General features: G+C 44.4%; 1 protein-coding gene across 1 annotated transcript in view; it reads left to right on the top strand.

The window, feature by feature from the left end:
* The window catches only part of LOC140211857 (sorbitol dehydrogenase-like), a 54,395-nt gene extending 53,192 nt beyond the window's left edge, over positions 1-1,203 (top strand). Inside the window, exon 9 of the mRNA XM_072282034.1 lies at positions 903-1,203. Within this exon, the coding sequence (XP_072138135.1) occupies positions 903-1,056 (154 nt within the window). The 3' untranslated portion in view covers positions 1,057-1,203. The remainder of the gene's footprint in view (positions 1-902) is intronic.
* The last annotated feature ends 17,066 nt before the right edge of the window (positions 1,204-18,269 follow it).

Genomic DNA, 18,269 nt, shown 5'->3' with positions numbered 1-18,269 from the left:
CAATGTTTTTCATTTTTTGTACCATTCTCTGTAAACTCTAAGACTGTTGTGTAGAGTCATAGAATCATAGGAAAATGCAGCACAAAAATTAGCACTTCAGCCCAGCTAGGCCATACCAAAACATTTAAACTTTCTAGTCCTATTGACCTGCACCGGGACCATAGCCCTCCATACCCCTACCATCTAAGTACCTATCCAAACTTCTCTTAAATGTTGAAATTGAGCTTGCACGCGCCACTTGCACTGGCAGTTCATTTTCCCTCATTTTCCCCTTAAGTTTTTCACCTTTCACCCTTAAACCATGACCTCAAGCTGTAGTCTCACCCAACCTCAGTGGGAAAAAAACTGTTTGCATTTCTGAGATACTCAAACCACCCCATCTGGCACCAACAATCATTCCACCATCAAAATCACTTGGATCACATTTCTTCCCCATTCTGATGTTTGGTCTGAACAACAAATGAAGCTCTTGAGCATATCTGCATGCTTTTATGCAGGGAGGTGCTGCCACATGATTGGCTGATTAGATAATTGCATTAACATGCAGTTGTACAAGTGTACCTTATAAAATGGTCACAGATTGTACATTTACAACATAACTTCCTAACTTTTATACTGAGTGCCCCAAACCAATGAAGGCAAGAATGACATACCACCCTATCTATTTGAGTAACTATTTTCAGTATGCTATGCACTTGGACCCCAATATCCCCCTGAATAACTTTCATGACTCTTCCTGCTACTTCCTCCGCTTAGTGTTAAATTTTGTTTGACAATACTTTGGTGACACCTTTAACCACATTATAGCAGCAGTGTAAATACGAGTTGTTGAGGTGCCTTTTAAGTGCTGAATTAGGTTCTTGCCATTTGACCAAATGTAGACTGTTACTTTTCCACATCAGGTATCCCGTAGCAATTGCAATGCTGGCTTCGAAGAAGGTGGACGTGAAGCCTCTGATCTCGCATCGTTTCCCACTGAGCCGGGCTATTGAGGCATTCGAAATCACTGCGAAGCAGCTGGGAATTAAAGTGATGCTGCAGTGTGACCAAGCTTGACATGGGTTTCTTCAGTGTGTGACCCTGGGTAGCTTGACTTTTCAAGACTCACCTCAGACCATGTACTAGCTACAGAAAGTTTTCTTGTCTCTTGGAGAGTGTGTGATTCACTCTGCTGAGCAACATTAATTAAAAGGTTTTACTTCACTGACGCTGTATTTCCTTGTGCTTTTATTCAGCTTAACTTCCGGTTATGGTCAGTGGGTCTCTCCCTTACCTTTGAATCAGGAAGTTGAGGGTTGGAGGTCTCTTTACTACAGAAATTTCATGATGGTGCTATTTTACAGAAATGATAAAGTGGTTCTCTCAAGTATTAGTCCAAAGAATAAGAGGGTTTCCTAACTCTTACTGTCTTAGGACAATCAATTGACTTAGAAATTGTTATGTAGATGTGTGAAAATAACTTAGTTTTTATTTGTACACTGGTATGGTTGTTTTGCTAACATGGTAACACGGCGGTGCCTCTGGTAAGGCAGCTACAGAGATGTGAGTTCGATCCTGCGCATGTAGAGTCTGCACATTTTCCAGTAATGTGCAGGTTTCCTCTCACATTCCTGAGCCATGAGGGTCAATGGGTTAATTGAGCAATGTAATTTGCTCCTAATTTGCAGGCGATCAGGAGAATCTGGGTGAAAGTGGGAAGAAGAGAGTGAAATTAGTGTAGATTGAAGCTTGATAGTCAGGATGGATTCAATGGGTCAAAGGGCTGGTGCTGAATCTATAAAGTCAACAATTCTTAATCTGATGCACCACACCAGCCTGAACTAGCTTACAGTTACCTCTGACTCCATGGCCTTCTTACAGAGAAGCGTAGGGGATTCAGTGGGCTGAATAGGCCTAATTATGACCTCAGTCGCTATGGTCTGTTCATCAATGAGTGTGTGGTTTCTTCTGCAGAAGAGGTGGGAGATTAGCCTTTGGTGCTTTTATTTGGCATATTGGGGAACACCTTCATTCAATCCGCCACAGCAGATACAATTGCCCAGCGAACACATATTTTAATTTTCCTTCCCAGTCCCACTCTATCACGTCAGTCCATCACTTCTTCTGCCGTGATGAGGCCACACTAAGGTTGGAGGAGCAACACCTCATATTCTGTCTGGGTAGCCTCCGACTTCTGTCTGTTTTCTATTCCCCATTCTGGCTCCCCCCCCCCTTACCCCTTTTCTTTTGTTCTCCTGCCCATCACCTCCCTCTGGAGCACCTTCTCTTTCCTTCTTCCCACTCCCCTCTCCTGTCAGATTCCTTCTTCTTCAGCCTTTTATCTTTTCCACCTATCACCTCCCAGCTTCTCACGTCATTCCGCTTCCCCCACCCACCCACCTTCCCCTCACTTGGTTTCAACTATCACCTGCCAGCTTGTACTCATTCCCCTTCTTGTTCTGAATTCTACCCCCTCATGCCCAGTCCTGATGAAGGGTCTTCAGCTGAAATGTCAACTGTTTATTCTTCTCCATAAATGCTGTCTGACCTGCTGAATTCCTGCAGCATTTTATGTGTGTTATCTGATTGGGAGTGGTGGGTGTGGGGAGAGATTACACCTTGGGCCAGAGCTGATCAGGGGATTGCTGGAATGAGAGTAGAGAGATAATACTTCAGTCAAGGTGAAGGAGGTCGAGAAAATGACTCATTAAGTGTGGAGTACCTTAAACAATAGCTGGTTGTCATGGAAACAATCAACACTGGCTGTTTCTGGAGTGGTGTGACTATCCTGACATTAGATGGACAAGAATGATTTTTGATCAGAAAAGTCCCAATTCCATTTTAGAGAAGGTGTAACATAGCACAAAATACTCTTTTCCATAGATGCTGCCTGGCCTGCTGAGCTCCTCCAGCATTTTGTGTGTGTTACTTTGACTTCCAGCATCTGCAGATTTTCTCTTGTTCGTGATAACACAAAATGATTGCAGACACAAAATAACTAAAAAAAGTCATAAATACAAGAGATTTCGTAGATGCTGGAAATCCAAAGCAACACACGCAAAATGCTGGAGGAACTCAGCAGATCAGGAAGCATCTATGGAGAGGATTAAACAGTCGAGCTGAGACACCTCCATCAGGAGCACAAAGGAAGGGCCAAGAAGTCAGAACAATTACACCAGCAAGTGATTTACACAACTATACAAATAAAAAATAAGTAATTTTCACACTCCTAAATCACTCCTACTGTACTAAAGCACAGAACAATTCCTATTCTCGATTATTCTCCTTGTTCATATGGAACCTGTGTGTGTGCAGCTCGCACCTACGACTACATCTAACAAGTACTTAATTAGTTATGAAGTGGATATAGAGCAAGGACGATGTTATATAAGTGTAAATCATTCCTGTTTTTGACTTTAAAGCTGGTTGACAATATTTGTAATTTTGACAAAGGAAAAAATATTGCCAAGGATACCAGGGAGATCTCCCTTTCTCTTTGGGATCCTTAGCAGCCATGCAAATGGACAGAAAAAGACTCCACAAAGCTGCGGGTCTGGTAGTAAAATTGGTATTGGTTTATTAATTTCACAAGTATCAAGGTACAGTGAAAAGCTTGTCTTGCATACTTTCATGCTGATCCAATCATTACACAGTGCATAAATAATGTGAACAATAACAATGCAAATAAACACTACTGAAAAATTGCAGTGCAGCAAATGATAAAGTGCCAAGAGTCCATCTTATTGTACAGAAGGTCTGTTCAAGAGTCTGATCACAGTAGGATAGAAGCTGTCCTTGAACCTTATGGTATGTGGCTTTTGTATCTTCGGCTCAATGGGAGAGGGGAGGAGAGAGAATGTCTGGGGTGGCTGGGTCTTTGATAATGCTGGCAGCTTTACTGAGTATAGACAGAGTCCATAGAAGGGAGGCTGATTATAGGGTTAGGGTTAGGGATTACCATGAGGGCTAAGCTGTATCCAACTATCTTCATCTGTTCCATCACTGAAGGTTTCTCACTCTCCCTCTCACCTGTTGCTCCTGGGGCAAGGTGTCTGCAAACAAACAGTCTCCCTCTCGCTCTCTCTCTCTCTCAATGCTGCTGGAGTTCATGGGTCTTGGGCAAGGTTTAATGGACACGGTTTGTGGATTGGACTCTATAGCTCACGTTATGATGTGTTTCTGTTTTCTGGTCACTCTCTTTTTTGCTGGCTGTTTTGTGCAATCTTGATTGGGGTGGCCTGGCAATGCGACCTGCAGATAGCCAGCAACACGGCACTGGTTTGAGTTGAACTGAATATACCTGGACTCTTCTGATGACTTTGTGACTTGCCGTTCTATATTCTGTCTTTATTGTTCCTTTTTTTTGCCACTTGTGCATTTTGTTCTTTTTTTGTGTGTGTTGAGGGTTTGATGTTCTTCTTTGAATAGAAACATAGAAAATAGGTGCAGGAGTAGGCCATTCGGCCCTTCGAGCCTGCACCGCCATTTATTATGATCATGGCTGATCATCCAACTCAGAACCCCGCCCCAGCCTTCCCTCCATACCCCCTGAACCCTGTAGCCACAAGGGCCATATCTAACTCCCTCTTAAATATAGCCAATGAACTGGCCTCAACTGTTTCCTGTGGCAGAGAATTCCACAGATTCACCACTCTCTGTGTGAAGAAGTTTTTCCTAATCTCGGTCCTAAAAGGCTTCCCCTTTATCCTCAAACTGTGACCCCTCGTTCTGGACTTCCCCAACATCGGGAACAACCTTCCTGCATCTAGCCTGTCCAATCCCTTTAGGATTTTATACGTTTCAATCAGATCCCCCTTCAATCTTCTAAATTCCAACGAGTACAAGCCCAGTTCATCCAGTCTTTCTTCATATGAAAGTCCTGCCATCCCAGGAATCAATCTGGTGAACCTTCTTTGTACTCCCTCTATGGCAAGGATGTCTTTCCTAGATTAGGGGACCAAAACTGCACACAATACTCCAGGTGTGGTCTCACCAAGGCCTTGTACAACTGCAGTAGTACCTCCCTGCTCCTGTACTCGAATCCTCTCACTATAAATGCCAGCATACCATTCACTTTTTCACCGCCTGCTGTACCTGCATGCTCACTTTCAATGACTGGTGTATAATGACACCCAGGTCTCGTTGCACCTCCCCTTTTCCTAATCGGCCACCATTCAGATAATAATCTGTTTTCCTATTTTTGCCACCAAAGTGGATAACTTCACATTTATCCACATTGAATTGCATCTGCCATGAATTTGCCCACTCATCCAACCTATCCAAGTCACGCTGCATCCTCCTCACAGCTAACACTGCCGCCCAGCTTCGTGTCATCCGCAAACTTGGAGATGCTGCACTTAATTCCCTCATCCAAGTCATTAATATATATTGTAAACAACTGGGGTCCCAGCACTGAGCCTTGCAGTACCCCACTAGTCACTGCCTGCCATTCTGAAAAGGTCCCGTTTATTCCCATTCTTTGCTTCCTGTCTGCTAACCAATTCTCTATCCACATCAATACCTTACCCCCAATACCGTGTGCTTTAAGTTTGCACACTAATCTCCTGTGTGGGACCTTGTCAAAAGCCTTTTGAAAATCCAAATATACCACATCCACTGGTTCTCCCCTATCCACTCTACTAGTTACATCCTCAAAAAATTCTATGAGATTCATCAGACATGATTTTCCTTTCACAAATCCATGCTGACTTTGTCCGATGATTTCATCGCTTTCCAAATGTGCTGTTATCACATCTTTGATAACTGAATCCAGCAGTTTCCCCACCACCGACGTTAGGCTAACCGTTCTATAATTCCCCGGTTTCTCTCTCCCTCCTTTTTTAAAAAGAATAGGTTCCATAGTTTTCTTTGTTTCGTGGCTGTCTGTGAGAAGACAAATCTCAGGGATGTACACTATATACATACTTTGATAGTAAATGTTGTTTGAATCTCGACCTAATGGCCCTTATAAGAACATAGAACAGCACAGTACAGGAACAGGCCCTTCACCTTATAATGTCTGCACCAGAAAGTTGAACTAAATCTCTCCAGCCTGCATGTGATCCATATCCAAACCTTCCCTGCATATTGTAAGGTTAAATGAGCTAGGGCTTTTCTCTTTGGAGTGCAGGAGAGGAGGATAAGAGATGACAATGTGTACAAGATGATAAGAGGCACAGATAGTGAGGACTGCCAGGCCATTTTCCTAGGGAGGCAATGGCTAAAATGAGAAGACATAATTTTAAGGAGATTGGAGGAAGGTATAGGGAGGATATCAGTAGGTTTTTTTAACATGGTGGGTGTGTGGAATATCCTACCAAGGGTGATGAAAGAAGCAGTTACATCAAGGACATTTAAGGGGCTCTTAGAGAGGCACTTAGATGAAAGAAAAATTGAGGGCTGTGTGTGGGGGAAAGTTAGAGTGAACTTGGAGTAGGTTAAGAGATCACCATAACATGCTGGGCTGAAGGGGCAGTACTGGGCTGTAATGTTCTATGTTCATGTGTCCGTCTAATATCCTCCTAAGTCCCACTGTGGTATCTGTTTCCACCACTACCATTCCAGGCATCTACCACCCACTTTAAGGAAGCTTGTCTTAAGAACCAAAGTACCGCTAAAGACAACCGACAAACGTAATGTGGTGCACAGGATCACCTGCGGAGACTTCAACAAGAACTGTGTAGGCCAGACAGGATGTAAACTCCCAGCTCATTTACGGGAACACAAACTTGCGATACAGAGACATGATCAACTGTGGCTGATCTCTCTACGTGATGACCAAGAAGGACACCACTTTAACTGGGACACCACGGAGATTCTGGTGCAGGCAAACAGGAGGCAGGCACAAGGAATTTTAGAAGTTTGGTTCTTTTCTGATAACTCTGTAAACAAACATATTGAAATCTGCGCCATCTACGAACCCCTAAGAGCCAATGAAATTCGAGCCAATAGAATTCAAAGGTCAATTGAAGGGGTAGCCAATCATGACTAAGGCAAGCAAATGGGTGGGGGGGGGGTGCTATATGACTGTGAGAACTCCCAGAGAAAAACACCAACTGAGGGCGTCACCTCGACTGGTGATGAAACCTCAGCAAGATAATTGCCAAGCTCGGTGAACAGCACAACTTCAAACCATCTTCTTTAAAGTTTAAACTTTCTTTAAACTTCCCCTTTCTCGCCTTAAGTGCATGTCCTCCAATGTCTAATAACACTTGACTATCTTCACCATTAATCATGTTCAATATTGTTTCAATCCTTCAAGTAACAAAGCAATCAATGATTCCTCTCATCAAAGGGTCAGCCAAAGAATCTCGTAAGTACCAGGGAATGGTTAGCTCCAACAAGAGAGCTTAAATGTCACCTCTTTACAATCATTGATGAACCTACTGCATCAATGCCCTTCGAATCTTTACTAATCGAGAAAACCAATGGACTAGATGCAAAAATATCAGTCTTAGTGATATTAGGTCACTTTCTGGGTATTCCTTTCTTACTGGCTCCCTGCCTGACTCCACAAAGTACAATAGCTTGCATTCACAGGGTGATTCAGAGTGGTAAGATATCTTCAGATACATTACAGAAACGTTAGCAATTAGCATTGCCAAACATTATTGCTGCCAAATTAAGGGCATGTGACTCAAAACATTGGAAGAGACACAGTGTTAAGAAATAAATGAGGCAAGCGGAAGTATAAGGAGATGAAGAACGTAGGAACTCAAAGGATTGAAGGTCTCCTGGAGATGACAGACTGTGACATTTGAAGGCCATGGAGAGATGGATCAGGAGCTGTGCGGGTCAGTGAGTTCTGACCTGGACAAATGGAGAAACATGGTAAAATAAAGCATAGAAACAGGCCCTTCAGCCCACAGGGTCTGTGTGAACCTTCAGGCATCTATTAAGTTCAAAGTTAAAAGTATGTGTACTGTCTACAACCTTTAGATTTTTCCTTCTGGATCATTGGGATGATGGCAAGGGAAGTCAAAACCAAATTAAAAGCAGAAGAGAGGGCAATATCATTGAGCAAAAGTTAGTGGGAAGTTAGCGAATTGGGAAAATTTTGAAACTAACAGAAGGTAACTAAAAAAAAACAAAAGGGGGTGGAAAAGATGAAATGAGAAAGTAAGCCAGCCAACATATCAAAAAGGATACCAAATGTTTTTTTTCCCATACATATAATGGGTAGGGGAGAGCTGAGAGTGGATATTGGACCATTGGAAAATGACACTGGAGTGGTAGTAATGGGGGACAAGGAAAAGCCAGATGAACTGGATAAGTATTTTGCATCAGTCTTCACTGTGGAAGACATTAGCAATATGCCAAAAGTTCCAGAGTGTCAGGGAACAGAAGTGAATGCAGGTGCAATTACTAGAGAGAAGTTGCTTGGGAAACTGAAAGGTCTGAAGTCACATTTACCAGATGGACTACATTCCAGGGTTCTAAATGAGGCAGCTGAAGAGATTGTGGAGGCATTATTAATAATCTTCAAGAATCACTAAATTCTGGAATGGTTCTGGAAGCCTGGAAAATTGCAAATGTCACTACACTCTTCAAGGAAGGAGGGAGGCAGAAGAAAGGAAATTATATAAAATCTGCTGGTGAACGCAGCAGGCCTGATAAAGGGTCTCGGCCCGAGATATCGACCGTCCCTCTTCCTAGAGATGCTGCCTGGCCTGCTGCATTCACCAGCAACTCTTGTGTGTGTTGCTTGAAATTCCAGCATCTGCAAATTTCCTCGTGTTTGCAAAAGGAAATTATAGGCCAGTTAGCCTGACCTCAGTGGTTCGGAAGATGTCAGAGACAATTCCTCTGTCTCCGCCGCATCTGCTCTCAGGATGAGGCTTTTCATTCTAGGACGAGGGAGATGTCTTCCTTTTTTAAAGAAAGGGGCTTCCCTGCCTCCACTATCAACTCTGCTCTAAAACGCATCTCCCCCATTTCATGCACATCTGCTCTCACTCCATCCTCCTGCCACCCCACTAGGAATAGGGTTCCCCTGGTCCTCACCTACCACCCCACCAGCCTCTGGGTCCAACATATTATTCTCCGTAACTTCCACCACCTCCAACGGGATCCCACCAGTATACACATCTTTCCCTCCCCCCCCTCTGCTTTCCGCAGTGATCGCTCCCTACGTGACTCCCTTGTCCATTTGTCCCCCCCATCCCTCCCCACTGATCTCCCTCCTGGCACTTATCCGTGTAAGTGGAACAAGTGCTACACATGCCCTTACACTTCCTCCCTTACCACCATTCAGGGCCCCAGACAGTCCTCCCAGGTGAGGCGACACTTCACCTGTGAGTCGGCTGGGGTGATATACTGCGTCCGGTGCTCCCGATGTGGCCTTTTATATATTGGCGAGACCCGACGCAGACTGGGAGACCGCTTTGCTGAACACCCACACTCTGTCCGCCAGAGAAAGCAGGATCTCCCAGTGGCTACACATTTTAATTCCACATCCCATCCCCATTCTGACATGCCTATCCACGGCCTCCGCTACTGTAAAGATGAAGCCACATTCAGGTTGGAGGAACAGCACCTTATATTCCGTCTGAGTAGCCTCCACCCTGATGGCATGAACATTGACTTCTCAAGCTTCCGCTAATGCCCCACCTCCCCCTCGTACCTCATCCGTTATTTATTTATATACACACATTCTTTCTCTCCCTCTCCTTTTTCTCCCTCTGTCCCTCTGACTATACCCCTTGCCCATCCTCTGGGTTTTTCCCTCCCTCTCCCTTTTCTTTCTCCCTGGGCCTCCTGTCCCATGATCCTCTCATATCCATTTTGCCAATCACCTGTCCAGCTCTTGGCTCCATCCCTCCCCCTCCTGTCTTCTCCTATCATTTTGGATCTCCCCCTCCCCCTCCCACTTTCAAATCTCTTACTAGCTCTTCTTTCAGTTAGTCCTGACGAAGGGTCTCGGCCTGAAACGTCGACTGTACCTCTTCCTAGAGATGCTGCCTGGCCTGCTGCGTTCACCAGCAACTTTGAGTTGTGTTGCCTGAATTTCCAGCATCTGCAGAATTCCTCGTGTTTGCGTCAATTAATAAAGATGTGGTTTTGGGGTACTTGGAGGCACATAATAAAATAGACCAAAGCTAGCATGGTTTCCTCAAGAGAAAATCTTGCCTGTCAAATCTATTGGAATTCTTTAAGTAAATAACAAATAGTGTAGACAAAGGAGAATTGACAGATGTTGTGTACTTGGATTTTCACAAAGCCTTTGACAATATGCCACACATGAGGATACTTAACAAAATTAGATCCCAGGGTGCTACAGGAAAGATATGAGCAAAGATAGAGCATTGGCTGATTGGCAGGAAGCAAGGAGTGGGAATAAAGGGAAATGCGACATGATTGGCCGATTAGATATTTGCATTAAGAAGCAGATGTACTGGTGTACCTAATAAAGTGGCCACTGAGTGTACATGTAATTGTTCAGTGAATTTTCCAGTAATTACAATACAGTTGCTTCTGTATCTTTCTAGAAGCTTCCTAGCTTTCAGTAGCATATATCTCACTACTTGAATCTATTTTACACATTGTTATCACTGAAAACTTTGTTATTTTTAATCTGAGTCATGAGTTGACAACCACTGCTTTATACCTTGACTTCACCTTGTTCTCTCAGCAACTCTTTCTTGTAACACATAAACAATTGCCACAATAAGTCTTTTGCCTCATTCATTCTTGGCCACATTGTGAGCAGTTTTGGGCCCCTTATCCAAGAGGGGATATGCTGACATTGGGAATGGTCCAGAAGAGGTTCATGAGGAATATCCTGGAAACAAAAGGGCTACAAACGAGGAATGTTTGATGGCTCTGGCCTGTACTCGTTGGAGTTTAGAAAAATGAAGTGGGGGGGGAGGGAATTTCACAGAAATTCTGTCGAATATTGAAATAGACGTGAAGAGGATGTTTCCCTTCGTGAGGAGTCTTGAACCTGAGGGCACTGTTTCAGAATCTAAGGATGTCCCTTTAGAACAAAGATGAGGAGGGATTTATTTACCATAAGGTGGTGAATCTGTGGAATTCATTTCCCCAGATGGCTGTGGAGACAAAGTCATTGGATATATTTAAAGAAGAGGTTGATAGGTTCTTGACTAGAAAGGGTGTCAAAGGCTATGGGGAAAAGGCAGGTGCGAGGGTTGAGAGGGAAAATAAATCAGCTGTGATGGAATAGTGGAGCAGATTCGATGGGCCAAATGGCTTAATTCTGCTCTTATGACTTATGGTCTTATGTATCGAACCCATGCTGGCTCCATTGCAACATAACAACAGGAATTCTGCAGATGCTGGAAATTCAAGCAACACACATCAAAGTTGCTGGTGAACGCAGCAGGCCAGGCAGCATCTCTAGGAAGAGGTGCAGTCGACGTTTCAGGCCGAGACCCTTCGTCAGGACTAACTGAAGGAAGAGTGAGTAAGGGATTTGAAAGTTGGAGGGGGAGGGGGAGATCCAAAATGATAGGAGAAGACAGGAGGGCGAGAGATGGAGCCAAGAGCTGGACAGGTGATTGGCAAAAGGGGGTACGAGAGGATCATGGGACAGGAGGTCCGGGACCCAGAGGATGGGCAAGAGGTATATTCAGAGGGACAGAGGGAGAAAAAGGAGAGTGAGAGAAAGAATGTGTGCATAAAAATAAGTAACAGATGGGGTACGAGTGGGAGGTGGGGCCCAGCGGAAGTTAGAGAAGTCGATGTTCATGCCATCAGGTTGGAGGCTACCCAGATGGAATATAAGGTGTTGTTCCTCCAACCTGAGTGTGGCTTCATCTTTACAGTAGAGGAGGCCGTGGATAGACATGTCAGAATGGGAATGGGATGTGGAATTAAAATGTGTGGCCACTGGGAGATCCTGCTTTCTCTGGCGGACAGAGCGTAGATGTTCAGCAAAGCCGTCTCCCAGTCTGCGTCGGGTCTCGCCAATATATAAAAGACCACATCGGGAGCACCGGACACAGTATATCACCCCAGTCGACTCACAGGTGAAGTGTTGCCTCACCTGGAAGGACTGTCTAGGGCCCTGAATGGTGTTAAGGGAGCAAGTGTAAGGGCATGTGTAGCACTTGTTCCGCTTACATTGCAACATGGTTGGTCTGAATGGTTTGAAGATCCTGGGAGGTCCTGATGTAGGATCTCGTTCCGAAACATTGACTTTTTATTCCTCTCCATAGATGCTGCCTGATCTGCTGAGTTCCCCTAGTATTTTGTGACACCAGGAGCAGAGCTTGATTGAAAAGGTGCCCTGATTCATTCAATGGAATTCAAGTTTAATTATCATTCATACGTGAATACTCATAAATACAGCACCAAACAAGACGACCAAGGTGCAAAACATATTACCAACAGTCACTCACAGCACAAAGCACACATATCACATACAAGATAGCAAGCAAATATCAGCAAAATACAGCCATGCAAAATAAAATAGTCTGGATCCTGAGTCCATGAATGCTGCAGAAATCAGCAGTCAACCACAATGCAGTTTGTTGTCCGCCAAGCGACATCTGCGGGGCAGCACCGCCCCTGCTGCAGTGCACCAGCTCCGATCACGGCTTGAGGCCCTGAGTCCATGAATGCCGCAGGCATCTGCAGTCGACCACAATACAGCTTGCTTTCTGCCAAGCAAATACTGCGGGGCGGGGGGGGGGGGGGGGTGCGGGCAGCACTAACTCCAGCCTGGACACAGCAAAGATAATGAAAGGTGTAGATATTAGGTGCAACCGCATGGTGAAATAATTAATACTGCTGACGCAAATCACAAATTATACCCAAGAAGTAAAGCTACATATTGTTAGACCCTGGTGCTTCTTGAAAGTATACTGTAAGGATACCAGGAATGCAAGCACCCAGAAGATTGTAGGTCTGCTGAAGGTGACAGCCTGTAAAGGTTGAGGCCCACTGGGAGATAGATCAGGAGTTGTGCAGGTCAGTGAAGACCCAGCTGGGCAAATGGAGAGCTGTGGAAAGATACAGCATAGAAACAAGCCCTTCAGCCCACAAGCATCCCCCATTAAGCATCCATTTATGCACTAATCCTACCCCATCTTATTCTCCATCACCTACACCGCAGATTCTGCAAATCATCACACATTAGGGGCAATTTGCATTGGCCAACTAAGACTATAAGACATAGCAGCAGAATTAAACCATTTGGCCCATCAAATCTGCTCCACTATTCCATCATGGCTGATTCATTTTCCCTCTGGCCTCTTACCTCTTTTCACCTGCGTATCACCTTCCCCTGGAGCTCCTTCTCCTTTCCTTTCTCCTATAGTCTTCCCTCCTCTCCTATCATATTCCTTCCTCTCCAGTCCTTTATCTTTCATACCCACCTGGTTAAGTCTTTATAAGGCATTGGTCAGACTGCACTTGGCATATTGTGAGCAATTGTGCCCCCTATCCAAGAAAGGTTGTGCTGGCATTGGAGAGGATCTGCAGAAGGTTTTAAAGCATGATCCTGAGAATGAAGGGGTTAATATATGAGAAGTATTTCATGGTTCTGGACCTGTACTTGTCAGAGTTTAAAAGAATGAAAGGCGGACCTTATTGAAACCTACGGAACATTGAAAGACCTAGATAGAGTGGATGTGGAGAGGACTTTGATGATGTGGGAGAGTCTAGGACCAAAGGGCACAGCCTCAGAGAAGAACAGTGATGAGGAAGGATTTCTTTATACAGAGTGTGGTGCACAGTTGGCTGGAGGCCAAGACATTGGGGATATTTAAAGTTCTTGATTAGTAACCATGTCAAAGATACTTGGAGAAGACAGTAGAATAGGATTGAGAGGGAAAATAGACCAGCAATGATTGAATTGCAGAATAGCCTACTACTCTTATGTCTTGTGGTGTTAATAGTCTTCGTATTGATTCTGTCACTGTATGTGACCTACCCAGTCTGACAGTGCTGCTTCACAAGGACTTGGCCTGCTCTGTCATTGGTGTTGCTACCCAGTCATTCTCAGCAATGGATGACGACCTCACACAGATCACATCCACCCTACATCCAAGTGATCCGGTATGGAGGGGAATGGAACCAACCGTACCACAACCTTATTAACCAAGGAAGGACAAGTTTCTACCTTCTTGATTCACGGGAGATGCCAGGCAATTTTATTTCAGTCCTGGGTCCTCAAGATGATTGCTAAATTGTTTACATTGGGAGTGACTTAGTTTCTGGACAATGAATATACATAGAAACATAGAGACATAGAAAATAGGTGCAGGAGTAGGCCACTCGGCCCTTCGAGCCTGCACCGCCATTCAGTATGATCATGGCTGATCATCCAACTCAGAACCCTGTACCTGCCTTCTCTCCATACCCCCTGATCCCCGTAGCCACAAGGGCCATATCTAACTCCCTCTTAAATATAGCCAATGAACTGGACTCAATTGTTTCCTGTGGCAGAGAATTCCACAGATTCACCACTCACTGTGTGAAGAAGTTTTGCTTATCTTGGTCCTAAAAGGCTCCCCCTCTTTATCCTTAAACTGTGACCCCTCGTTCTGGACTTCCCCAACATCGGGAACAATCTTCCTGCATCTAGCCTGTCCAATCCTTTTAGGATTTTATACGTTTCAATAAGATCCCCCCTCAATCTTCTAAATTCCAGCGAGTATAAGCCTAGTCGATCCAGTCTTTCTTCATATGAAAGTCCTGCCATCCCAGGAATCAATCTGGTGGACCTTCTTTGTACTCCCTCTATGGCAAGAATATATTTCCTCAGATGAGGGGACCAAAATTGCACACAATACTCCAGGTGTGGTCTCACCAAGGCCTTGTGCAACTGCAGTAGAACCTCCCCGCTCCTGTACTCGAATCCTCTTGCTATGAATGCCAGCATACCATTCACCTTTTTCACCACTGCTGTACCTGCATGCCCACTTTCAATGACTGGTGTACACTGACACCCAGGTCTCGTTGCAACTCCCCTTTTCCTAATCGGCCACCATTCAGATAATAATCTGTTTTCCTATTCTTGCCACCAAAGTGGATAACCTCACATTTATCCACATTAAATTGCATCTGCCATGAATTTGCCCACTCACCTAACCTATCCAAGTCACCCTGCATCCCCTTAGCATCCTCCTCACAGCTAACACTGCTGCTCAGCTTCGTGTCATCTGCAAACTTGGAGATGCTGCATTTAATTCCCTCGTCTAAGTCATTAATATATATTGTAAACAACTGGGGTCCCAGCACTGAGCCTTGCGGTACCCCACTAGTCACTGCCTGCCATTCAGAAAAGGTCCCGTTTATTCCCACTCTTTGCTTCCTGTCTGCCAACCAATTCTCTATCCACATCAATACCTTACCCCCAATACCGTGTGCTTTAAGTTTGCACACAAATCTCCTGTGTGGGACCTTGTCAAAAGCCTTTTGAAAATCCAAATATATCACATCGGCTGGCCCTATCCACTCTACTAGTTACATCCTCAAAAACCTCTATGAGATTCGTCAGACATGATTTTCCTTTCACAAATCCATGCTGACTTTGTCCGATGATTTCTCTGCTTTCCAAATGTGCTGTTATCACATCTTTGATAACTGACTCTAGCATTTTCCCCACCATCGATGTCAGGCTAACTGGCCTATAATTCCACGGTTTCACTCTCCTTCCTTTTTTAAAAAGCGGGTTTACATTAGCCACTCTCCAATCCTCAGGAACTAATCCAGAATCTAACGAGTTTTGAAAAATTATCACTGATGCATCCACTATTTCTTGGGCTACTTCCTTAAGCACTCTAGGATGCAGACCATCTGGCCCTGGGGATTTATCTGCCTTTAATCCCTCAATTTACCTAACACCACTTCCCTACTAACATGCATTTCCCTCAGTTCCTCCATCTCACTAGACCCTTGGTCCCCTACTATTTCCGGAAGATTATCTATGTCCTCCTTAGTGAAGACAGAAACATAGAAACATAGAAACATAGAAAATAGGTGCAGGAGTAGGCCATTCGGCCCTTCGAGCCTGCACCGCCATTTATTATGATCATGGCTGATCATCCAACTCAGAACACCGCCCCAGCCTTCCCTCCATACCCCCTGACCCCCGTAGCCACAAGGGCCATATCTAACTCCCTCTTAAATATAGCCAATGAACTGGACTCAATTGTTTCCTGTGGCAGAGAATTCCACAGATTCACCACTCACTGTGTGAAGAAGTTTTGCTTATCTTGGTCCTAAAAGGCTTCCCCTCTTTATCCTTAAACTGTGACCCCTCGTTCTGGACTTCCCCAACATCGGGAACAATCTTCCTGCATCTAGCCTGTCCAATCCTTTTAGGATTTTATACGTTTCAATAAGATCCCCCCTCAATCTTCTAAATTCCAGCGAGTATAAGCCTAGTCGATCCAGTCTTTCTTCATATGAAAGTCCTGCCATCCCAGGAATCAATCTGGTGGACCTTCTTTGTACTCCCTCTATGGCAAGAATATATTTCCTCAGATGAGGGGACCAAAATTGCACACAATACTCCAGGTGTGGTCTCACCAAGGCCTTGTGCAACTGCAGTAGAACCTCCCCGCTCCTGTACTCGAATCCTCTTGCTATGAATGCCAGCATACCATTTACCTTTTTCACCACTGCTGTACCTGCATGCCCACTTTCAATGACTGGTGTACACTGACACCCAGGTCTCGTTGCACCTCCCCTTTTCCTAATCGGCCACCATTCAGATAATAATCTGTTTTCCTATTCTTGCCACCAAAGTGGATAACCTCACATTTATCCACATTAAATTGCATCTGCCATGAATTTGCCCACTCACCTAACCTATCCAAGTCACCCTGCATCCCCTTAGCATCCTCCTCACAGCTAACACTGCTGCTCAGCTTCGTGTCATCTGCAAACTTGGAGATGCTGCATTTAATTCCCTCGTCTAAGTCATTAATATATATTGTAAACAACTGGGGTCCCAGCACTGAGCCTTGCGGTACCCCACTAGTCACTGCCTGCCATTCAGAAAAGGTCCCGTTTATTCCCACTCTTTGCCTCCTGTCTGCCAACCAATTCTCCATCCACATCAATACCTTACCCCCAATACCGTGTGCTTTAAGTTTGCACACAAATCTCCTGTGTGGGACCTTGTCAAAAGCCTTTTGAAAATCCAAATATATCACATCGGCTGGCCCTATCCACTCTACTAGTTACATCCTCAAAAACCTCTATGAGATTCGTCAGACATGATTTTCCTTTCACAAATCCATGCTGACTTTGTCCGATAATTTCACCGCTTTCCAAATGTGCTGTTATCACATCTTTGATAACTGACTCTAGCATTTTCCCCACCACCGATGTCAGGCTAACTGGCCTATAATTCCACGGTTTCACTCTCCTTCCTTTTTTAAAAAGCGGGTTTACATTAGCCACTCTCCAATCCTCAGGAACTAATCCAGAATCTAACGAGTTTTGAAAAATTATCACTAATGCATCCACTATTTCTTGGGCTACTTCCTTAAGCACTCTAGGATGCAGACCATCTGGCCCTGGGGATTTATCTGCCTTTAATCCCTGAATTTACCTAACACCACTTCCCTACTAACATGCATTTCCCTCAGTTCCTCCATCTCACTAGACCCTTGGTCCCCTACTATTTCCGGAAGATTATCTATGTCCTCCTTAGTGAAGACAGAACCAAAGTAATTATTCAATTGGTCTGCCATGTCCTTGCTCCCCATAATCAATTCACCTGTTTCTGCCTGCAGGGGACCTACATTTGTCTTTACCAGTCTTTTCCTTTTTACATATCTATAAAAGCTTTTACAGTCCGTTTTTATGTTGCCTGCCAGTTTTCTCTCATAATCTTTTTTCCCCTTTCTAATTAAGCCCTTTGTCCTCCTCTGCTGAACTCTGAATTTCTCCCAGTCCTCAGGTGAGCCACTTTCTCTGGCTAATTTGTATGCTGCTTCTTTGGAATTGATACTATCCCTAATTTCTCTTGTCAGCCACGGGTGCACTACCTTCCTTGATTTATTCTTTTGCCAAACTGGGATGAACATTTGTTGCAGTTCATCCATGCAACCTTTAAATGCTTGCCATTGCATATCCACCGTCAATCCTTTAAGTGTCATTTGCCAGTCTATCTTAGCTAATTCACGTCTCATACCTTCAAAGTTACCCCTCTTTAAGTTCAGAACCTTTGTTTCTGAATTAACTATGTCACTCTCCATCTTAATGAAGAATTCCACCATATTATGGTCACTCTTACCCAAGGGGCCTCTCACGACAAGATTGCTAATTAACCCTTCCTCATTGCTCAAAACCCAGTCCAGAATAGCCTGCTC

Source organism: Mobula birostris, chromosome 18 (genome assembly GCF_030028105.1).
Source record: "Mobula birostris isolate sMobBir1 chromosome 18, sMobBir1.hap1, whole genome shotgun sequence".
In the NCBI taxonomy this organism is placed as follows: Eukaryota; Metazoa; Chordata; class Chondrichthyes; order Myliobatiformes; family Myliobatidae; genus Mobula; species Mobula birostris.
The sequence above is the reverse complement of the archived record's forward strand: the minus strand, read 5'-3'. Positions and strand labels throughout refer to the sequence as shown.